Source organism: Musca domestica, unplaced genomic scaffold (genome assembly GCF_030504385.1).
Source record: "Musca domestica strain aabys unplaced genomic scaffold, Musca_domestica.polishedcontigs.V.1.1 36, whole genome shotgun sequence".
In the NCBI taxonomy this organism is placed as follows: Eukaryota; Metazoa; Arthropoda; class Insecta; order Diptera; family Muscidae; genus Musca; species Musca domestica.
In genome coordinates this window covers 6,597,092-6,622,733 of record NW_026712318.1, presented here as the reverse complement: position 1 = coordinate 6,622,733, position 25,642 = coordinate 6,597,092, and the positions used below count along the sequence as shown (strand labels likewise).

The window sequence follows — 25,642 nt, the reverse complement described above, 5'->3', positions numbered from 1 at the left end:
GGATGGTGAATTACATGATATATTGCAAAGTATTCGTGAAGACAGTGATGGTGGTGAAGACCATGCGAGTAACGATAACATTACAAGTGACCAACTTTTAGACGAGGAGTTTAGAGCCTTGGTTGTTCCAGAATTAGAGGAAAATATAAATGTCTTCGACATTGACAACCACCATGAAGATGACCTGGAATCAGAAGCCAATGTACACTTAGTAAGACTCCCACCATTAGTAAATTTCGAAGAACTTCAGCATTTAATCAGAACGCTGAACAATAAACAGCGGTCTTATTTTCAACATCTTTTACAAAATATAGTTCAGAAAGTTCGATTTTATGAGTATGTTGCGGGAGGAGCTGGCGTAGGAAAAAGTCGCCTTATAAAAACTATTTATCAGGCAGTTACTTTTAGATATAATTCTATACCTGGCGCTAATCCGGATTTGCCAAAAGTATTATTAAGTGCTCCTACCGGAAAAGCTGCTTTTGGAATTGGAGGTGCGACATTACATTCACTTTTTTCCCTTCCAGTAAACCAGTTCCGAGGAGAGCTACGTCCACTAAGCAGTGATCTTGTTAATAAGCTCTTGGTTAAATTTACAGATCTGAAATTGATCATAATAGACGAGGTCTCCATGGTTGGATGTAGAATGTTAGGTTTCCTTGACGCACGCCTGAGGCAGATTTTTAAAACCACTGAAGCCTTTGGAGGAATCTCTATAGTTTTGTTCGGAGATCTAAAACAACTGCCTCCAGTTGGGGATAAATGGATATTTAGTACCAATACTGCTAATCCATACCACATCCTCGCAGGGGGTGGCTTGTGGGATCTGTTTTCCTTTAATGAGCTAACAGAGATAATGCGACAAAGGGAGGACCAAGATTTCGCGTTTGCACTGAACCGAATGTCAACTGGAGAAATGACTGAAGAAGATGTTTCGCTCATAAAGTCAAGGGTCATACCAACATCGGAGATACCAAATGAAGCAATTCATTTATTCCTGTCAAACGAAGAAACCGATAATTATAATTCCCTTAGATTGGAACAAATCACATCTGAACAATTTGTTTCCAAGGCATCCGATATTTTGAAGTCAGATTCATTAGCTATCGGTCAACGGAATCAAATTTTAAGTTCGGTTCTCAATTTAAAGACCTCAGAAACGCAAGGACTTTGTAGTGAACTAAAATTAAAATTGAGTGCAAAATATATGATGACGATCAATATTGATACCAACGATGGCCTAGTCAATGGAGCCACTGGCATACTGAAGCATATTGATTTTGGTAGAAACTCAACAAAACCAATAACGCTTTGGATCTTATTTTCTGATGAAAGTGTTGGAAGAATGGCGAGAAGAAAAAAACCACATCCCACAGAATTACTGTGGACTCCCATTGAAAAGTGCCGCCGAACGTTCCAGTACAAACGGAATGAACAAATAACTATAGAACGCTTACAGTTTCCATTGGTAGTTGCAGAAGGTATAACCATACACAAAAGTCAAGGCGCAACCTATGAAAAAGTTGCTGTTCATGTTCGGAAAGGTATGAGTAGGGCTTCTCTCTATGTCGCTTGTAGTAGAGCCACTAAAGCAAGTGGGCTATACATTATTGGAACATTTACTCCACCAAAACCTTTCTGCAGCTCTGATGTTGTCAAAATAGAATTGGAACGGCTTAGATTGCATAAAGCCATACACTTGCAGCATAGTAAGTTTAACACATCGAATAACGCTTTCACAATATTTTATCAAAACATACAAAGTCTGAGTGCTCATCATTCTGATATTTCTAGTGATGTCACTCTAATGCATTGTGACCTATTGTGTTTTGTGGAAACGTGGACATACCCGGAAGAAGAACTTTTCTTTGACAATTTCTCAATATTGTCACGAATAGATTGCAATCATACTGAAGGAAGAGTAAGAGATAAGAGGGGTATCGCAATTTATATTAAGAACGAAAAGTTTTCTGAGGCAAATATTATTTGTCAAAAAGATCTAAGCAGAGGCAGAAAATCATTTCAGTATTCCCTCATCCAATTCAGAGATTTGTATCTTATAGTACTTTACAGGAATTCTTCATATCCCGAATGCAACTTCAAACGTATTTTACTTGAAGCTATATGTGATATTAGAGAACGTTTCGGCGATAATTCAAATATTGTAATTGTCGGGGATTTCAATATCTGTAGAAGTAGTCGAACTAGTACAATTGAAACTGCTCTTCGTTCAATGGGCTTATTATCAAAGTTGGAGAGAAATATACCAACAACGAATCACGGTACGCACATCGATTGGGTATTTAGTAAAGAAAATTTAAATATTAATTGTAGCACTTACGCCACAGTTCACAGCCACCATGATGGAATAGTAATATATAATTAGAATGTTATACTTATAATATAGAATGTAAACACATTTTTTAATAGATTTAGTTTTTATAGAGTTTTGTAAAATATTTTATTGTTTACTCTGTAATCTGTATTAATATATAGATTTATGTTTGATCATAAACATAATATTAATGCAATGAATGACGAATTCGATTCATGTATGACTTCTATATATTTAATTATATTGAAATCCATATTAAGAATAAAATGTAAAATAAGATAACGTTAATTAAGATAGCAATAATTAGATTGTATTTAGACAATGAATTTTAGGTAATAAAAAACATACAGATAAAAAACAAAATAACCATTTTTTATGTTTTGTGTTAGAATAAGAATTTGATGTACAGATGAGGGTTCTTTTCAGATTTGGCGTTTCAAACATGTTTCTAAAACGTGTTTATTTCTAATGTGTACAATTTTCTTATGTGTACAATTTTTTCTGTGAAAGTTATGAGAAAGGAAAGGTGTTTCAAAAAAAATGTTTACATCCGTTTGAAAGAAAAGAAAACAAATATTTAGTTTTACTTCAAACACTAATTGTGGTGGAGGGTATACAAAGTTCGGCCCGGCCGAACTTAACGCCTGTTTTACTTGTTTTTTTTTCACTCTTTCGATTTTTTTTTGTTTTTGTAAAAACTTGCCATTTGAGGTCATCAAAAGTTCATTTACTGCCTTCATAATTTATGCCACAGAACAACATTGGTTGGCGGTTAGGGGATTTGCAGCTGAACTCTGTGGCTCCGAATGTATTTGTAGTTGTTGTTGGTATTTATTATTTGCTTGACATTACCTTGTGTCGACTTTTTGCTATCATCGTCGGTGGTGTGTGTTTTTTCACTCATTTTTTGTTACCTTTGCTTCCTTTGACACCTACCTGACAGGTAAAATGATGATGTTGATGTATTGGTGGCCAAGGGGGTTATTAACTGGCTACTGTGTGCATATCGTTGACAGGGTTTGTCTGTCTCTTTGTTTGTTTCGTTTTTACTTTCGTATTCTCTACTTTATTTCATTTGTTACATTTGACATTTTTTTAATTCACATTTTGCCTTCTCCACCCGTTTGTACGTTTAGTAACCTTAACCCAGTATTAAAACGGAACGAATGCACATACCATTACATACATTGATGTGTCTGTGTATGTATGTACGTGTTGGGTTGCACTCGAATGCGGCAGTTTAATTATTATATTTCACAAAGTATATGTATATATTTTTTCATAATAACTGTACAATAAACATTGCCGAATTGCGCTATAATAACATTTTCGATTGCATTGACATTTCTTTGTCGACCACAGCAATTATTGATGAATATTAAATAACGTGTCACACAACACAACAGTTGCGGTAGTTATTTTGCAATACTTCTTTGATTCACAGAGACTGTGAAATAAGCGTGTCATCAACATTGCGGTGTGAGAATGACAGAATTCGGAGAATAATTTGTAGTTGACAAACAAATTGAAATGTATGAAAAGAAGTTAAAATGTATCAATCGGTTTTGCCGACAGATGCATACCCCCAGCCATGAGTTATGATTATTCTAAATGTTGACCCTTTGTGGAAGAGGTTTCTAAGTAGTTGGCCAATATTGTCTATTTTGTATCTGACCTAAGTCTGCTATAAATTTAACAACGTGCCATATTTGGACAATATCGACTACCTTCTATACTTTATTATATATGTAAATTTTTGGAAAATTTAGAAATGTTGGTGAGATACCATATATAGAGGACCGAAATATTTCACTTCAACTAATACAGTTAAAAAATTAGTATGTACCAAATTTAAAAAATATCGAACATTTATATCATCTTTATAACGGATCTTGTGTTGATAGAAATATTCAGCTGTGTGTAACTTGAAGACAATAGAACTCTTACATCACATTTTATAAGAGTTATAATAATTCAAAATTTTGACCCTTTGTGGAGTAGGTACTTGATGGAGTAAACCGATATTGTCTATTTTCGCACCTGATCTAGAACCGATGCAAATATTAGGATTTGCATAGAGTCAAACGTTATAATTTTCACTTTTTTTTTAAATTTTATTGAATGAAAGCAAAAAATGTCGGAAATTGCATCAAATTTTAGAATAAGTTTAAATTTGTTCGAATTGGTCACCTTTGGCACGAATTATGACCTTCAAACGGCCAATGAAACCGTCACACCCTGCCCAAATGTGTGAATTTTAACGATATCGTAGCAAGTCAGAATATTCTGCAAAGTGAATTGCCTAAAAATGCACTTTAGATCTCAGAATTCATCAAGGTCCAAAATATATTATAAATTTTAAAATTTCATTTTAATTTAGTAAAAAAATCTTGTAGTTCCTAGTGGGTGCTACAGCCTATGACAGAAAATTGCATATGCGAGTCAAGGTTTTGGTATAGCCCTCATATACTTTTATTCGGTATTTTGGGGATTTAAGCGACATTATTCGGTAGAATTGTTTCAAATGTCGTATTTGAAGTTCCTAATCCTTACTACCGTCTGTGAGAGAAAGTTGCCTATGCAGGTCTACATCTTCATAGGCCGCAATATTACTGTAACTGACTACCTTCGATATTTTTGTATGAATTTAGTAGCATATTTTAACGTCTTTATCACCTCCACCATAGTATGGAGTATTAAGTTTATATATATATATATATATATATATATATATATATATATATATATATACGTGTGTTAGACCCCACAAAGTATAAATAAAATCCTATGTCGATTTAGCAAAGTCCGTCCGTCTGTGGAAATCACTCTAGCCTCCGAACAAAATGAAGTAGGTTCATAAAATTTTACTCAAATGTCTATTATGTCTACTGGACTTTTCGTATTGAAAATGGTTTTCGTATTGGTATAGCCCGCATATAATGGTACCTCCCTTTTTTCGGCATTTTGGTGACTTAAGCGACATTATTCTCCGGAATTGTTTCAAAATTGGTATTTGAAGTTCGTAATGGATACTACAGCCTAAGACGGAAAATTGTCTGTGCTGGTCCACGTCGTCGTATAGACCCTTATGTAATGCCTACAATCGGTATTTTTAAAATTTTAACAGACTTTTTAACGGATTTTATTTTTTTGAAAATTGCCAAAATTTTTATACAAGGAGGATATTCAAAGATCGGTCCATCCGAACTTACAGATTTTTTGCTTGTTTTGTTTGAAAATTTGCAAATTTCTTCTGTTTTTTTTTTAAATTTTCAAATTCTTTCCAAATGTACCTCCACCATTCATCTGTTTAATCTAAATAGTCAAAAACATTTTGGTCACTCCTTCTCATACAAGTGGGACCACTGTCTATTGGTCAGATTATACTATGTGTTGGGGGTATTATAAGTTTGATAGGGCCAAAAATTATGTAACACCTCGAAATATTGATTTCCCACATAGGAAAGTATATATGGATCTTCCTATTAATCACTTAATCACACCATGTATGTATTCACTCTACAGGTCGCAATTATGATCTGATCTTCACGAAATTTGAAATGGAAGTCGGGCTAGAGCCAGGATAGAACCCTATTTGTTTTTGAGATGATCGCATAATATTTAGGGGTTGAAATGGACCAAAAACTGAAAAAATCCTGATTTTGCAGTTGCTGTACAGGACGCAATTATGGACCAATTGAAGCGGATCGGGGCTAGAGCTTCTGGCTGGGTAGAAGCCTTCAAATTTTGGTTGTCATCGGATAATATTTAGTGGGTGAAATAGACCATAACATTTATGTTAAAAAAGCCAAATTTTCTATTAAACCGCGAATGTTTTTATTCACGGCGAAATCACAAATAGGCGAACAGGTCAATTCTGACCGTTACGTAGATGCCGATAGTAAAAATATCGGATATATATAGCGAAATATATACAATGTGTATACACAAAAGGAGGGGATGTTAGCTAGAATGCTTATATCTCAAGAATGGCTGGACCGATTGTGACAACTTTTGTCAATTCAGAATGCCCTCTTGGCATAAAAGAATAAAATCTAAAAAATCGCATAAAAAGATGCCAATAATGATGTTAATATAGATTTTGTTGTATTTTGTGACATTTTTTTATTTTTTCATATTTTTTATCGGATGCGATTTTTTCAAAGATGTCAGTAGTGTATTTAGGGGTTAAAATGGACCAAGAACTAAAAATATTCCTGATTTTGCAGACGTCATAAAGCTCACAAAGGACACGAAATCTCGATTAATGCCAATCGACACGCCTGAGAGAGTTAAGGACAGGGAAGAATTTTAGCATTTTGGATGACCATACTATTATATTTAGCTGTAGAATGGACCACAACAACTAACAGCACGACGGTGTGCGTAAATATTGGGTAAATGTATCTGGTCAAACTGCAAAGGCTTATATCTGGGCAGTGCTCCGTGACATAATTTTAAAAAGCGAAACCTTCCAACATGTATTTGGACATAAAGGGGCTTCTAACATATTGTAGTGTTGTAGGGTATCATATGGTCGGCCCCGCACGACTATAGCCTTTGCTTACTTGTTTTATATTGTGTTGAAATTATAGTCTTTTTGTAACGCAGATTTACCCATTTCACCAAGTCTTTGGTATAGACAAAATTAAATAAAATAAATAAATTTAAATTGCATTTAATCCATTATATTTAATTTTGCCCTCCTTGCGTGGGTTATGTCAAATGAGCTATAGGTTAACAATAATCGGATTAAAGTTTTAAATATGTATTTACATTGTCCAATGTTTAACGGTTTAATATGCTACCAACAAAAAAGGATTTGAAAATTAATAGCCGCTACTTACCATTGTAGCCGATAATTATTACCAAATGAATTTTTCTTTATTTATGATTTTATTACATAATTAAAAACAATTAAATGTTCATATTAATTATTGCAATCTATTAATTACATTTTATTTTTATTTCAGATTCAGATTGTTAAAATGACCGAAAAATGAAAACGTGCAGAATTTCGGTCATATGGTTCAATTATTAAATAAATTATTTGTGTGTCCTTTGTAAATTAAAAGACAGTTAATTCCCATTAAACTGGCTAAAATAAACAAAAGTCATAAATAAATCGGCGAATAAAGCACAACGCACACACACATACAAATATACATAAACAAGTTAACAATTTATTCGTTTAATAATTATCGTCGGCTGAATGTTATTGTTCGTCCGTTTCTCTCTCGCGTTTTTTGCAACAAACAAAATAAATTACCTTGGTCATGTAACAACTAATGAAAGAAACGAAACGAAAAGAGCAACACTCTGAATGCGTTACAACGTTAATTAAAAACAATTAATAAAACAACAACAACAACAAACACCAAAATACTGCCTACCGCCAACCCGCCCCGTGGACGACGACAACAACATTTCAACACATCTGCCATGCTAACGAGCAACAATTTATTAAATACTTGTAATTAGAGAGAAAGAAAGAAAAAAAAAAAACGAAAGCAACATAAAAAAAGAAATAATAACAAAACAAAAAATCCTCCACAAAAAAAGAGTAAACATAATTGTGTATTAATGTGCGAAAATATACAAAAGTGATTAAAAAAGTAATGTTTGCATAATTAAAAAATACGAAACAAATTATGAGCATTGTTGGCGTCTAATCAAGTGAAACAATTGAATTTTAAAGCAGTAAATCGAAAAGGACACCAGATTGTCTGTCTGCAGTTCTAAAAAAGGTAAGCTTTTAATTCTAATTTTCCGGAAGTTAAATGATCACAGAATTTAAAATTAATGTACAGCTATGTTTTTATATCCTAAGCCATATGGCTACGGAGGGTATATATCATTTGATACGGTCAAAACGTGCCTTGGGTCTCTTTGGACCATATCCGATTCAGAACATTTGGAGTCGATCTAGCGATGTCCGTCCGTCTGCCTGTCTGGCTGGTGCGCATGATAACTCTCGAAGGGAGTATCCGATTTGGTCTAAACTTGGTACATCGTAAAATTTTTGTCAAAATTAGATCGAGTTCGGAGATGGGCAACATCAGTCCACTCCTTCTGGTACCTCCCTCACGAAATTTTGAATAATTACAACTCTCATAAAATGTGATGTAAGAGTCCAAGGTCTGGTGTTAAGATGCAATGTATCGGTCCACACCTTCTGGCACATCTCCATGGTCGAATTTTTCAAAAAATGTATTTTTTTTTTGCACAGAAAGAGAAACGATAACCCGAATTTGCTCAAACTTTGCAAATTCTACTATTTGCGTCAGTGCCAGGTCTGGTGCGAAAATGGACAATATCGATCCACTCCTTCTGGTACCTCCCCCACAAACGGTCAAAATGTTGAATAATTACAACTCTTATAAGATGTGATGTAAGAGTCCGGTTGTCTTCAAATTTCACACATCCCAATATTTTTATTAACCCAAGGTCTGGTGTTAAGATGGAATATGCCGGTCCACTCTTTCTGGTACCTCCCCCACACTTGGACGAAATTTTCAAAAATATATATATTTTCTGCACAGAAAGAAAAAATAATCCGATTTTGCTCCAACTTTGCAAATCCTAATATTTTCATCAGTGTTAGGTCAGGTGAGAAAATGGACAATATCGGTCCACTCCATCCAGTACTTCCCCCACAAATGGTCAACATTTTGAATAATTACAACTTTTATAAAATGTGATGTAAGAGTCCGATTTTCTTCAAATTTCACACATTATTATATTAACCCAAAGTCTGGTATTAAGATGGAGCATATCGGTCCACTCCTTCTAGTCCTCACCCATAAAATCTCACAATTTTCAAAAAGAAAACAAAATATTTTCTGCACAGAAAGGGAAACCACAATCCAATTTTGCTCTAACTTTGCAACTCCTAATATTTGTGTCAGTTCTAGTTTAGATGCAAAAATAAAATGTGGAATCAACATCCGACTCTATTCCAGACTTGGTGCATCTCAATATTTCCATCAACACAAGATCTGTTATAAAGATGGTAGAGATCGGACCATTTCTTATGCTACTTGCCCCACATAGGGTTCAAGAGTTTGAATAATTATAACATAAGTCCTAATATTTTTAAATAATCGAACATTGGCTGAGGGTATACTTCTGTCGGTTAAATAGACCGATACTTTTTTACTTGTTATCCTCTACAACACTATGTATTTGGGGGTATTTTAAGTTTGATTGGGCCAAAAAGATTCCAGCAACTCGAAATAGTGGTCCTCCGATATTTTATATGGATCGCACTATTTACGTCCGTCTATATAGACAACACAAAAGAGTTAAAAATTGCCAATTTGTCCATTAAATTACGAATATTTATAATTTCGACGAAGTCACAAATACACGAAACGGTCACATTTGGCCGTTACTTTGATGCTGACAGCCAAGAAATCGGACATATAGCAACATATGTACAAAATATATTAAAAAATAGATGCTAGTTAGTACGTTTATAACTCAAGAACGGTCGAACTGATTTTTACAATTTTCACCAATTCAGAATGCCCTGTTGGCAAAAAAGGATAAAATCTAACACAATGAATTAAAATTACACAACAACCAGTAAAATTACACAACGACCACTTTGCTAATTTAGTAGAGCTCCGCATAACAATTAAACGTTTTAATGGGAGAATTCAATCATACACGCCATGATTGTAATTATAATTTAAAGTTCAAAGGACAAAATATGCCGAAGCATTTGTGTCTTTTTAATTCGGACTTGTATTGCCCATATGGTGCACAATTAATTTGAAATCAGATAAAGATATATATGGGAGCTATATCCAAATCGGAACCGATCTCGATAAAATTTGGCAAAGATATTTCTGAGCTGTATTTGATATATTTCCCTGAATATCGTTGTTATGGAGTGCGTATTACGGCTGTGGGCAACAAATATAACAAATCGGATGAACAATATATATGGGAGCTATAGCTATAGCTGAACCGATCTTCACCAAATTTGGCATACTACCTTCTAGACTCAATTCGGTCGTATGTGTCAAATTCCCTCCCATTTGGGCAAATATTAGACGTTTGGTGCACAAAAAAAAGGTAAATCGGACGAAGGTATATATGGGAGCTATATTCAAATCTGAACCAATCTGGATAAAATTTAGCAAAAGTATTTCTGTGCTGCATCTGATATATTTTCCCAAATATTGTTGTTACAGAGCGTATATTACGGCTGCGGATGACAAAAATAACAAATCGGATAAACAATATATATGGGAGCTATAGCTATATCTGAACCGATTTTGATCAAATTTGGCATACTTATTTTCAGGCCTAATTTAGTTGTATGAGCAAAATTCCATACAATTCAGGCTGATGTTACACGTTTGGTGCACAAAAAAGGCAAATCGGACGAAGATATATATGGAAGCTATATCTAAATTTTGACCGATTATCTCCAATTTCAATAGGGTTCGTCCTTGGGCCAAACAAATGTTGTTTGCAAAATTTCATCTCAATTGGATAATAAATGCGACCTGCATTTTGTTTACAAAAATACATGGACAGACGGACGGACGGACAGACGGACGGACAGACGGACTGACATGCATAAATCAACTCAGAAAGTGATTCTATGCAGATCATCAAAAGGAACTATGGGTCTATCTCGTTTCCTTTTGCCTGTTACAAACAAATGCACAAAGACATAATACCCTGACCACCTTGTGTACAGGGATTTTCTTTCAAAAGTTTACAAATCTAGTTCAATCCAATTTGACCATTGCAGTGGTTTTAATTTTTTTAGTACACATATAGTTCGAATTTCAAAAGAAAAAGCTCACCCCTACACACAAACACGGCACAATGCAGAATTTCGGGATTCTTCAGCTCTTTTGCCTCTGGGGCGTTGATGAATCAGTCAGTCAGTCATCACTCTTATCTTGTATATATTTAGAAAAGATATGTTTGTAAATGCCATTTGCAGTCTGTTTCATTCGAAAATAAACTTTGAAATGTGTTTGCTTTGAAAGGGGAATGGCATACCGCAAGCATAGGTCAATTACGAAAATTGCCAATATTTTCTGGTGAGAAAATGTGCTCCTGTATCCCCCTCGACCAAGGGTCTAATGTAATGTGAAATTTGCACATCTCACAATTGATATCAATATTATTATATGCGGGAAGATATATTCTTTCTGTTATCTCCCCATCATAAGTTGTAATTAAAACTTCAAGCATGGCAATATTGCTATCAAACTTTAATCAGATTCAAAATCATAAATATCCTCCTATACCTTCCGCTACCACCCCTATAAATTCCCACCTTCTTAATAAAATTCTATGTAGGATTACAACACCTTTACTAAATAGGGCTTGATATAGGCTACGGCCTTAGTTTTTCTATTGCCTTTACTTTGTGCAAAATTATTCCATATTCCAAAATTTCCTTAGAAGTTAAAATTCTCCTTCACCAAATCGAGGTGTTAGCAGCCTTGAAAAAAATCATACATTTGAGCCATTGAATTTCGTTACGTTGTGTAACCTTTAAATGTTATTCTGCTGCCATTGTTGTTGTTTATGTTTAAAGTGTCATTTAATTATACCGACAACAATGGAACTGTGAAATGTGAAAAAGTTTCGAATAATTAAAACAAACGTATATTTAATTACAACACTTTATTGTTATAACATAAATAAAAATAAAAATCACAGGTGCTGGCGACAGATGCTGTTCTTTGTCCTTGTTGTTTTACTGCTGTTGACTGCTGCTGCTGCTGGTGTTGCTGTTTTTGTTTATTTAATTGTCGTTGTGTGTGCGTGTGTGTTTGTGAGTCAGAGTAAAAAACAGACCTACATTATGCAGCTACCAATGCCTTCCTTTGAAATTAAATATTCACAAGCTTTCGCACAACAATTTTTAAATTCATTCCGTATGTGTGAGCATAAAACTGTTAAGTAAATAAATAAGTAAACAACAACAACAAATACCATAACTCCAATGAGAATTATAAGTTAACGCAAATATGGGAGAAGGTAAACGTTAACATTCTACAATAACAACAAGGAGTGGTTTTAATATTCGCATACATAGCCACATAGTTTTGTCGAACAATGGATATTAGTAGGGGGGGTTCATTTGCATGAATTTACGACATATATTTTCTGTAATCGGGTAAATCAAGAGGTATTATCATGGGCCAACCCTATATAACATTGGGCTCGTATAAAACGTAGTTTTCAACACTCATTTTATACCCTCCGCTGTATGTAACACCTCGAAGTATACATTTTAGACTCCACAAAGTATATATTCTTGATCAGCATAAAATTCTATGTCGATTTAGAGATGCCCTTCCGTCTGTGCGTCTGTGAAAATCACTCTAGCTTCCGAACGAAATGTACTATGTTGATACAATTTTACTCAAATATGTATTATGACTGCAGATCTTTTGGTATTGAAAATGGGTGATGTAGGTCCACGTTTTGGTATAGCCCCATATAATGCTTCCTCCCTTTTTCGGTATTTTGGTGATTTAAGCAACATTGATCATCGGAATTGTTCCAAATTTTGTATATGAAGTTCGTAACGAATACTACAGCTTATGACAGAAAATTGTCTGTGCAAGTCCACGTCTTAGTATAGCCCCCATATAATGTAACGCCCCGATATTCGGTATTTTCATGATTTTAGCGACATTATTCACCATAATTATCTCAAATTTTGTATTTAATGTTCGTAACGGTCGCTACAGCCTATGGCAGAAAATTGTCTGTGCAAGTCCACGTTTTCATATAGTCCCCATATAACGGTACCTTCCGATATTCGGTACTTTGATGATTTTAACGACATCATTCACCGGAATTGTTTCAAATTTGGTATTTGAAGTACATAATGGATACTACAGGCTAAGACAGAAAATTGTCTGAGCAAGTCCACGTCTTAAAATAGCCCCCATATAACGCTATCACCCGATATTCGGTATTTTAATGATTTTAGCGACATTATTTACCGGAATTATTTCACATTTTGTATTTGAAGTTCGTAACGGATGCTACAGCCTATGGCAGAAAATTGTCGGTGCAAGTCCACGTTTTCATATAGCCCCCATATAACGGTTCCTTCCGATATTTGGTACTTTGTTGATTTTAGCTACATTATTCACCGAATTTTTTCATTCAAGTTTCGCATTTTTTCGCATGCAGTTCCACGTCATCATATAGACTCTAATATAATGGCTACATTTGGTATTTTTATGATTTTAACAGAATTTTTAACGGATTCTATTCTATTTTATTTTATTTATTTATTTTATTTATTTATTTATTTTTTGTTTTTTTTTTTTTTTTTTTTTTTTTTGAAAATTGCTAAAATCGTTCTAATTGGTGGAGGGTATTCAAAGATCAGACTGGTCGAACTTACTGCTTTTTTAGTTGTTTTTAATAACATTTCTTTCAAATTAGAAATAACTGCATATATTTCCACAAATTTTGCAATTAGGATTAGGGGGTATACCAAAAAGTTAACCTGTTGAATATATTTTTCTGGATGTTAAAATATGTAGTCAGAGGCCGAATTAGCGAATTACAGCTGATTTAGTTCGAAATTTCGGGAGAGAATTCCAACAATCGAGAGGTACCCATATTCATTTCATATATCTTAGAGAAAAAAAATTGTAATGTTTATTGATTTCTACTGGCAGACAGAAATACATATATCTATTCTATTTTCTTTCTGTTGCGGTGTAAGTTCTTGCACTTTTTAGAATTTCAATGGCTTTACCCCGAGCTTATTTTTTAATATTTGCCGAATGAAATATTGCGATATGTTCAGCTCACGAGCCATTTTTCGGCCACTGGGACGCGGGTTTCGATCAAGTCGCTTCTTTACTTTTCGAACCATTTCCGCTGATTTTGGTGTTTTCTGCCGTCCACTTTCTTGACTTCGGGCTACGCTACCAGTATCACGGTAACGGGCATTTAAATGCTGGATTGCTCTAGCGATAGCCACTTTCTTGCCAAATGTAAGGAAAAATCACACTATCACGCTTCAATACCATCACGAATAACTTTTTTTTCTGGAAAATTCTCACCAATATTATTTTGTACGCTTGTAAACAATATAATGAGCTGTCCCTGGAATAGTTTTAACCGCTGTCGGACGAGTGGCTTAGAAATGACAGCAGTCTAGATTTAGATTTAAAAATGAGGATTCGTTTTTTTTTTAATTAAATATCAATAATTTTTTAAAGAAAAATAAATTTTAATTTTCATATTGCGGTATTGCTCATGTGCATTTTATCCCACAGTGTATGTCCCATTTTCATTTCCCATTTACACATAAAATAACGGTACTAAATGATGGGTTTAAACAAACTTTACGCTATTAATTATTATTCGTTTTAAATCTACCTCACTTAAATTTTTTTTAATTAAAATATTAACTAAATGAAAATAATGAGGACGAAATACCTATTTATTTAATCATCCTTTCACGGTGTGTCGTATATTTTTCATACTATTTATACTCACTAGTTTATCTCTCATTCATTTACGTTATTATTTTCCAACTTTCCTTATGTCCCAAAATCTTTACGCATTTCTTTTCACACAGTCCGATGGAGAATGAAACCAGAGAATAATTTTTATATCTTTTATTAATGTGCATTAATCATTGGTGTATAATATTTAAATCGTATCCAAAGGACTGTATACCCTGCATGTGATGCATTGCATTTCCATTCTTACATTAATTTCGTAAATATAAAAAGATATCAAATAAATAATGGCTACATTGATTTGTTGCAGCTCCGTTTTTTTTCCTCCATCACCCTCCAGCAGGGCTGCAATAATGTAATATCATTAAAAATGAAATTTGCATAATTTCATTTAAATCAAAAGTTAATGAATTGAAAAGTTGTTGGAATTGCCAGCATTTCTGTGAGTGAGTCTGAGTGTGGGTAGGTGGCTGTGTGTGTGGCTTAACGTCTACGAAGACGTAAATTCCATTTGCATCATTGCTCTGCCGTTCCATTTCAATCCACCACATTTATATCCAGCGCAATAGTTTGTGTAACACCGATGATGTAGGCTGTTGGCTGGCAACCAATTGCCAGGAGATGCGAATTGAATGAAATGTTTGCACGGAAGATAATTTCCGTTTGGCAAGAGCCAATGTTGATTGGCATATTTTTTACGTTTACGTATAAGTCTGCAGGGATCGTTTGCTGTAGGAAAAAAAATATTTAATATCAATGAACACTTCAGTGGAGTATTGAGATGACAAGTTAAAATTACATTTTCATATTATTGACAATAATTTGAGTGAAGAAGAAAACAAAATGTTATTTTGACTGGAGGAGTATCCACAATGAGAGTGGAATTTCTGGGAATATGGGGTTTAAATTACGTAATGAAAGAATATTCTGCGCTGCAAAAATAACACAGGTATTTTGATGAGAATTCCGATGACCTTTTCAGGTAAATTTAAAATACTGAAAAAGAAGTTGAAACACGTAAGGAATAATCAAAAGTTTTACTTCTCGGCATTTTATACATATTATCATTGGTTAAATTTCAAACAGGTTAAAATAGCCATTCCTGCATCCACTAATATTTATACCTAGTGTCCTCAGTCTTCAGTCCTCATCGGAAAAACAGTTTTCAACTCTAGTCTCTTTGCACAGAATGCATTTTGGGACTTTTGGGATCCATGTAGTCATACTTTTAATCAAAATTTACACAACTTAATATAAGCCTTAGGTCAGGTGAACAATTGATTAACTTTTTGAAGTCTCCTATAAAAATTCAAATTTTGAATTATTATAAATCGTACAAACTAGGCCGACTGTGTTCATGGGCAACATCGGTTCACAGCTGAACTTAGAATCTTGGAACTGTGTACATGAGTCAATTTTGGTGTTTAGGGCTAGTTTTTGGAAATTCTAACTACAAGTGTGATAAAAGTACTAAAAGGAGCATACATTTAAATCAATTGCCGAGCTGGAATTCTGAAATTTCAAATGAGGGTCCTTGATGGGGGGTTGGAGAGATGTTTTTTTTTTTGGTTATTTGATATATAAGTGTACTAAAAGTTTGGTACAATTAGGAATGATGTGAACTGATTTTTTGTAGCTAAGTATTAAATTTAGAAATTAGGGATAAAAAAAGAAGGTAGCCTCTGGTGGGTTGGGTTGAAATAACTAGGTGGTTTTGTAAATGCGAAATACAATTATACCAAAAATGGTACCAAATTTGGCAAATGTGGTATAAGAATCACTGTCATTTATCTAAGAAGTCCAAACTCTTCAGCTGCAATGGCGGCATATGCTTTAGATATTGTAAAAAAGTACATTTTAAAAGTACTGCTTTGGAAAATAATTTTATACCCTCAGCCATATGGCTACAGACGGTATATATCATTTGATACGACCAAAACGTGCCTCATCGAAATACAGTTTTAGAGCCTAGGACTCTTTAGGCCAAATCAGCACATTTGGAGTCCATCTAGGCATGTCCGTCCGTCCGTCTATCTGTCTGGCTGAATCGCACGACAACTCTTGAAGGGAGTATTCAATGTGGTCAAAACTTGGTACATTCTAATATTATTATCAAACTAAGATCTAGTTCGGAGATGCGAACGTCGGTCCACTCCTTCTAGTATCTCCCAAACAAAATTTCAATAACTTGAAAGAAAATAATTTACCTCATAGAAATAGAAACGATCATTCGATTTTGTTCAAAATTAGCCAATTCAAATATTTGAATCAGTGTTAGGTACGTTGCAAAAATGGACAATACCTACCCACTCCATCATGTCCGTCCCCCACGAAGGGTTAAAATTTGGAATAATTACAACTCTTATAAAATTTGAAATAACAATCCGATTGTCTTCAAATTTCACAAATACCAATATTTTACTAGCACAAGATCTGGTATGAAGATGGACCATATCGGTCCACACCTTTTGGTATCTTCCTTCCACGACGGATCAAAATTTTAAATGGCCATGAAGCTCGTGAAACTCGATATTAATATCCGATTCCCTTTAAATTTCACACATCCCACTATTTCCCTAACACAAGACCTGGTATAAAGATGGCATGTATCGCCACTCCTGTTTGAACCTCCCCCATAAATATTGAAATTTTTTTCTAACCAAAATTCTTATAAATGCGATGTAAGCATCCAATCTCTTTTAAGACTCACAAATTCCAAAACTTCTGCTAACAAAAGTCCTGGTGTGAAGATTCTGGAACCTCCCCCACAAAGGGTCAACATTTTGAATAATAATAATAATTTAACAAAATTTTTAATGGATTTTACTTTATTTTATTTATTTATTTATTTTTTTTTTTTTTTTTTGAAAATTTCCTAATTTCTCCCAAATGGTTGAGGGTATTTAAAGTTCGGCCAGGCCGAACTTACTGCTTTTTTAATTGTTAATATTTATATTTCTCATATTTTTCTCAACCACATATCTGATGTGAATATGAAATATATCGGCAATCCCTCTGTTCTTACCGCACATAAGGTTAACATTTTAATTAACGCATTTTTTCGATTCTCTTTATGTACTGATAAAAATATTGGAATATGCATAACCGAGTCGATATGGTCCATATCTGTCAATTTTTAGTATTTATGTCTGACTTAGGTCAGATACGAAATGGTAAATATTGGCCCCCTCCTTCGGAACCGCTCATACGAAAGGCCACCAATTTGAACAATCGTAACGCAAATTGCAAATTATTAAAAAAAAAAACGAACATTGGCTGTTGGCAATACCGACTCATTCCATTTAACTTTTTAAAACACAACAAGTACGAAACGGCTATATTCGTGCGGGGCCGACTATGTTATACCCTACAACACTACAATATGTTAGAAGCCCCCTTATGTCCAAATCCATATTGGAAGATTTCACTTTTGAAATTCAAAATTAGGAAAATTTTTAGTTGTTGGTCTATTGCAACCCCTAATATATTGCGGACATCTTCGAAAACAATAGGGCTAGGTCTGAGCCCAACCCTACCCTTGTGAAAATTTTCGTGAGGATCGGACGATATTTGCAATACTTATATAATATCCCCAACCTGTGTTGTAAGGTGGAATAATATAACAAAATGTATACTTCAATATTATAAGTCAAATTGAAAAAATCGCATGCGATAAAAAATATGAAAAAATATAAAAATGTCACAAAATACTACAAAATCTATATTAACATCTTTGTTGGCATATTTTTATGCGATTTTTTTAGATTTTATACTTTTATGTCAAGAGGGGATTCTGAATTGACAAAATTTGTCAAAATCGGTCCAGCCATTCTTGAGATATAAGCATTCTAACTAACATCCCCTTCCTTTGTATATACACATTGTATATTTTTCGTTATATATAACCGATATATTTACTATGGACATCTACGTAATGGTCAGAATTGACCTGTTCGTCTATTTGTGATTTCGGCGTGATTAAAAATATTCGCGGTGTAATAGTTAAATTATATATCACAAATGTTGTGGCCTATTTCACCCAAATATTACCCGATTACCATCAAAATTGGAAGGCTTCTGCCCAGCCCTAAGCTCTAGCCTCATGCTAACTTCCGCTTTGATTGGTCTATAATTGCGACCTGTAGAGCAACTGCAAAATCTTTAAATTTTTCAGTTTTCGGTCCATTTCAACACCTAAATATTATGCGATCATCTCCAAAAGAAATTGGGTTCTATTCTGACCCTAGCCCTACCTCCATTCTAAATTTCATGAAGATCGGGCCATAATTGCGACCTGTAGAGTGATTACAAATTAACATGGACAGACGGACGGACAGACATAAATAGCTAGATTGACTCAGCTCGGCGAGATAGGAAGATCCATAAATACTTTCCTATGTGGGAAACGAATATTTCGTGGTGTTACATAATTTTTGGCCCAATCAAACTTATAATACCCCCAACATATAGTGTTGTAGGGTATAAAAATGGATTTTAGAAATACTTACTTGTGAAAAAAATATATTTTTTTTTTTTCAAATGAGATATGATTTCACGACCAAAAATTGGGTGTTTGGAATGAACAATTTTTGGGATTCCCTGACAATAACTTTTGACTCTGCTTTAGTTGAAGAACTTTCGATGTGAAAAAGCCGTGTTTTTTTATTTAATATCTCTTTTTAATTAACATACTATAAAGAATGTGGATTTTTAAACAATATTAAATGACTTTTGTAAATAATATAAACAGTACATATAAATAAATAAATCAATAATAATATGCAAATAAAATAAATAAATAAATATAATTTAAACATCACTTAACTTTTAATTTCTGCTTTCCTCCCTGTCGTATACCTAACATTCTATTGAAATCTTGATCCATTCCATTCATTATACGCCCCAATGACGAATTTCTTTAAATACACATCTACATCTAATTACACAACAAGTTTCACTTAAACAAAAGTAAAAAACAAATACACAAAAGTCAGGGAATTCTTAACAAAGCAACAATTTAATAGAAATGAAGAAGAACAAAGAGCCGAACATTCAGTTTAGCTTCCAACATTAGCGCTATAATACAAAACGGCATACAAAGACAAATGAATTCTAAGAAAGTAAAATGATGACAGAGTATTATAATATAATAAGAAATATGAAAGAAAACTCACGAGCGCAACTTGACTGTGAACTTAGCGAGCTATAAGATTTTGAGGGTGTATATTTTCTTTGTAGGCAACTTTCAAAGATTCTTATAAAAGTCTTGTTAAAACAATACAAATATGACACACATATCAAGATTTCATATAACATTTTAAACAGCTATTGTCATTGTGTTTGCCATACAGAAGAATTTAAATATAAATCCGTGTCGCAAATTCAATTTTATGGGATAAATTTAGCGTATGAAATCTAAACGAAATTGTTGTTGATTCTTTATGAATAGCAAAATAATTAAAACGTATTTGATATATGTACAAAATTGCCGCAAACAGAATGATGTAAAATATCTTTATTTTTAAGGTTACACAATGCATATAATTCCATTTTAGTTTTAGTTATTGCATTGAGTAAACTTTTTAGAACCACACAACTCGGGTAATCCATGTTATGTTGTACTCTTCCTCAAATAAATAACCAAGATCTTATTTCATATGTTTTTATACCCTCAGCCATATGAGTATATGTCATTTGAGAGGGTATATAGCATTTGATACAGCCATTTGCCTCATCAAAATAACGGTCTGAGACCCCAGGTCTCTTTGGACCAAATCCGTTTCAGGCCATTTGGAGTCATTCTAGAGGTGTCCGTCCGTCTATATGGCGGGCTGCTGCGCACGATAACTCTTGTCAAACTTAGATCGAGTTCGGATATTGACAATATCGGTCCACTCCTTCTGGTGTCTCCCAGCAAAGGTTCAAAATTTTGAAAATCCATGAAACTCAGAAAATACGAAAGTACCTTCCGATTCCATTCAGACTTGGTATATCTCAATATTCCCATCAACACAAGATATCTTATAAAGATTGAAGAAATCGGACTATTTCTTCTGGTTCCTCCATTTCAATATTTTGAAAAGCGCAACCGCTGTCCACTCTCTGCATATCTCACATATAAACATTTTTTCTAACACAAGGTTTGTTGTGGGGATGAAATATATCTGCGAACCCCTCCTGGTACCTCACCCACAAAAGGTCACAATCCGCCATAACTTACGAAACAAATCAGCTATTCTTGCCATATAACTTGCTATATCTAAACATTTCTCGCAACCAGAAACCTTGAGATGAATCTGGAATTTATGCTTCCGCATAAAATTGAATATAAATTCTCATGCAATTTTACCCATAGTGCAAACTTGGCTCGTCGCAATATTTATATCACACTTAATTAGGTTCGACACGAAATGAGCAATACTGGCACATTCTCTTGGAACCTATTCCATGGAGGGTCAAAAATAAACTAATAATAATAAGAGCCAAAAATAAATTTTAATAATTGAACATTGGCAAAAGCGGCTGATACTTTTTAACTTGTTTTTTTTTTTATATACCAGAAAAACAATCCAACCGTCTCTACAACTGATAGCTTTTTCCCTAAAAAAGTAAAGATTTTTTCGCTTCAAACTCTAGTGAAAACGGCGTACTCGTTACCGCTGTCCGAATGTTGTTCTGCGGTATTTTGGCCCATTCCCTGTCGAAGCGCAGTTGAGGTGATCGACACTTTGGTGGTTTTTAGAGCCAACCTTGCTTTCAAAAATACTCCAGACACAATAGTCCAGCGGATTGGTTTTCGGAGATTTTGGTGTCCATTGTGCGCTGGAAATGAAGCGAGGAATCTCATTTTTTAAACATTACTGGGTGGCGCGAGCTGAGTGCGATTATGCTGAGTCCTGTTGGAATGTCCAAGGTCTGCGGCCAAAATGTTTGCGTGCCCAAGGCTTTAATACACTCTCCAGTATATTTTCTCGAAAATATTCGGCATTTAATCTGATGCTATGGCCGTTTAATACGAGCAGAGAGTGACCATCGGTGACGGTCCACACCATCACCATGGCCGGCGCTTGAGTTCTGCTGGCCAACCGAAGGTGCACATTTTCAGCTGACCTCTTTAGCAAGTAAACACGATCATTTTGTTTGTTTACAAACTGCTGGACAACGAATGTTTTCTCATCGGAGACAGAAAAAACCAAATTCGGCAGTTCACCACTTTCGACCAAGCGAAGCGACTCTTTAGCTCTTTCGATTCTACTTTCTTTCTGTTGAGGTGTAAGTTCTTGCACTTTTCGGAATTTCAATGGCTTTACCCCACCGAGCTCATTTTTCAATATTTGTGAATGGAATATTGCGATATGTTCAACTCACGAGCCATTTTTCGGCCACTGCGACGCGGGTTTCGATCACATCGCTTCTTTATTTTTCGAACCATTCCTGCTGATGTTGCTGTTTTTTTCCGTGCACTTCCTTGACGTCGGGCTACGCTACCATTATCAAGTAATCGGTAACGAGCGATGGTACGAGACACAAAAGATTTATTCACATTTAAATGCTGGAGTGCTTTAACGATAGCCACTTGTGGTTTTCCAGTCAAATATAAAGAAATCACACTATCACGCTTGAATTCCATCACTAATAACTTTTTTTCTGGAAAATTCTCATCAAAATGCTTTTGTATCCTTGTAAAAAATATAATGAGCTGTCACTGGAATAATTCTAACAGCTGTTATATTTGTCAATCTTAGATCGAGTTCGGAGATGCACAATATCGATTCACTAGTTCCTTGTACCTCCCCCCCCCCCCCCCCCCAAAATATCAATATTGTCAAGGAAAATAATTTACCTCATAAAAAGAAACAGGATTATTGAATTTGGAGCAGACTTTGCAAATTCTAATATATTTGTCAAGGCTTGTTCAGGGGATAAAATGGACAATATCGATTCATTCCTTAAAGTACGACCCCTCCCCCCAAAGTTTCAAAATTTTTATTAATAATATGTCGTTTAAAATGTGAAATAAGAGTCCGACTGTCTTCGAATTTCACACATACCACATACATTAAGTATAGGAAGGAACTACAAGCCCAAACCAACAAAAAGTAATAAATTCGCCGAATATAATACATTATTTATTATACCCTGCACCATAGTATGGAGGTTAAGTTTGCCATTCTGTTTGTAATACCTCGAAACATATATTTTAGATATATTTTTGATCAGCATAAAATTCTATGTTGATTTAGCGATGTCCGTCTCTCTATAGAAATCACTGAAGCTTCCAAACGAAAAGAAGTAGGTTGATAACATTTTGCTCAAATTCTTTTGGTCTGCAGGACTTTTGGTATTGAAAATGGGCCATGTAGGTCCACGCTTGGGTATAGTCCCCATATAATGGTACCTCCCGATATTCGGAACTTTGATTTAAGCGACAAGAATCATCGGAAATTTTTCAAATTTGGTATTTGAAATTCGTAATGGATACTGCAGCCTATGAGAGAAAATTGTCTGTGCAGGCCACGTCTTCGTATAGCCCCTTATAACGGTACCCCCGATATTCGGTGTTTTGATGATTTTAGCGACATTATTTACCGAAACTGTTTCAATTTTGGTATTTGAAGTTCGTAATGAATACTATAGCCTATGACATAAAATTGTCTGTGCAGGTCCACGTCCCATATAACGGTACAATTTTCTATACAAAATTACAAAATTTTATGTGGATTAAAATACACTTCATGACTGCCCTATTTTAGTTTTACATTTCGTGCTTCTTCGAATGGATTGTTTATTGGACGCTCAAATCTCTGAATCAAATTGGAAATTTTTAAATATATATTTTTTTTGTCTCAAAAGACTTTGCTACTGCTCAATTGGAAACTTAAGAGGATTCACAGATTAGTTTAAAAGCGAGCTTAACACCAAATTTTTTCGTTCGTTGAATCAACTTATGCGTTCGCCGACCAATCTCTAGTTTCGAGGACTTTAACATTTAGTTAATCCCACGCTGTAATGAATTGATGGATTTTCCCTGTCAGCGCACATTACTTCTAAGAATTTTATATTTTTTTTTACACCCACCTAGATAGAACGTATATATAAATATTTAACAGATTTTGTTGCTATGCAACACCACACATCGTCGATCTCAAAGTACGAACAAATATAAATCGAAACGGAAATTGCTGTCGAATTAAATTACATTTAAACATCATCCTCTGTTTTGGGTGAGAAGATGCTATGACAACAGTTCCGCCGAAACACTCATATTCTGTGTGAATGGCATGCGTAATACTGCGACAATAACAACAACAACAATAACAAATGCCTGTATAATACAATTTGAAAATTGAAATAAGGCAAAGACTTCAGTCAGTTAATTGCTCGGAAAAGTTTTCCATTCAGAAGCTGTAATAAAACATCTTTGGCATCGTTTAATGATTACAAAGCTTTTAAGACAATTACACTTAACTAAATGGCAGCTATCTCGAACAAACAATTACCAAAAAAAAAATAAATACAGACAACAAGAACAACAACAACAATAGCACTCTTACGCAGAAGGAACTTTGATGGAAATGAGAAACAGCAATTTGATCTCAAACTTTTAAAAGAAGCATCCTCGATACAGCCATCCATCCCATCCTTCTCCCCATCCTCAGTAGTTGAAGATGATGTTGCACATATCTATGGTGGTCCCATCGCATGAACCTTGAATCTCACTGATTTATACGTTTTGCTGGGAAATCCATTTGCGTTCTCCTGACAGCTTCTCGTCGCCTTACACTACTACTCGATGGGACGACGAAGGACATTAGAAAGTCATTAGTGTTAGTCAGTCGTTACACTTAACTTTTGTTTTCGCAAGGCCACTAGTGTCTATCGCGCACCATTAACCGTCAAAATATCAACAGTGAAAGTTTTCGTCTTGCGGAACATTCAAAACGCCATGTGGAAGGGGGTGGGGGACAACTACTAAAAGAGGGACTATAAAAACTTAAATGGTATTTGTAATAGAGGAAAGTTTGTTCGTTGCGGAATGTATTGAGCCACAATATGGATATTTTAAAGGGTACCAATGGATTTGGAATCTTGTAATAGGTAATAGTGCGCCAAAATTCAATTTTTGGGAACCAAAAAAAAAAAAAGTTAAAAAGCCGTGCCGAACTTTGAATAACCTCCACCAATTGTAACAAATTTGAAAATTTTCAAAAAAAAAAAAAAAAAAAAAAAAAACATCCACTAAAAATTAAAATCTTAAAAATAACGAATATAGCCGTTATATTGAGATCTATACGAATACGTGGACCTCCATAAGCCACTTTTTTCATAAGCCATTATAACATTCAAATATGAAACTTGAAAAAAAAAATCCGTGAATAATGTAGTTAAAATCGCCAAAATACCGAATAAAAAAGGTACTGATATATGAGGCCTATACGAAGGCCTGGACCTCCACAGACAATTTTCTGTCATGGACTGTAGTTCTCATTACGAACTCTAAATGCGAAATCTGAAACAACTCTGGTGAAAATGTCCCTAAAATTGTCAAAATATTGTATATCAGGGGGTACCGTTGTATGTGGGCTATACGATATCGTGGACCTATCTAGACATTTCTCTTCCAGGAAGTAAAGTGATTGAAAAGAACTTCCAGTATGGATTTTAAGACAATTCCATTGAAAAATGTAGCAAAAATCATCAACCATTATGTACCATTATATGGGGAATATACGATATCGTGGACCTTGGTAGACAATAATATTCCAGGAGGAAAAGTACTCAGAAGAAAATCTTTCTGCGGATTTTCAGGCAATTCCATTGGAAAATT

General features: G+C 34.5%; 2 protein-coding genes across 3 annotated transcripts in view; one reads left to right on the top strand and one right to left on the bottom strand.

Annotated features, from left to right (window-relative positions):
* The window catches only part of LOC101896332 (uncharacterized), a 379,916-nt gene that overhangs the window by 13,121 nt on the left and 341,153 nt on the right, over positions 1–25,642 (top strand). For both annotated transcript variants that reach the window (XR_009342835.1, XM_059125896.1), the window contains exon 2: positions 7,309–8,082. The gene's annotated coding sequence lies outside the window, so the exon portion shown is untranslated. The remainder of the gene's footprint in view (positions 1–7,308; positions 8,083–25,642) is intronic.
* LOC101895033 (odorant receptor 67d-like) overlaps positions 15,336–25,642 on the bottom strand; it is a 76,573-nt gene continuing 66,266 nt past the window's right edge. The window contains exon 4 of the mRNA XM_059125902.1: positions 15,336–15,543. Within this exon, the coding sequence (XP_058981885.1) occupies positions 15,352–15,543 (192 nt within the window). The 3' untranslated portion in view covers positions 15,336–15,351. The remainder of the gene's footprint in view (positions 15,544–25,642) is intronic.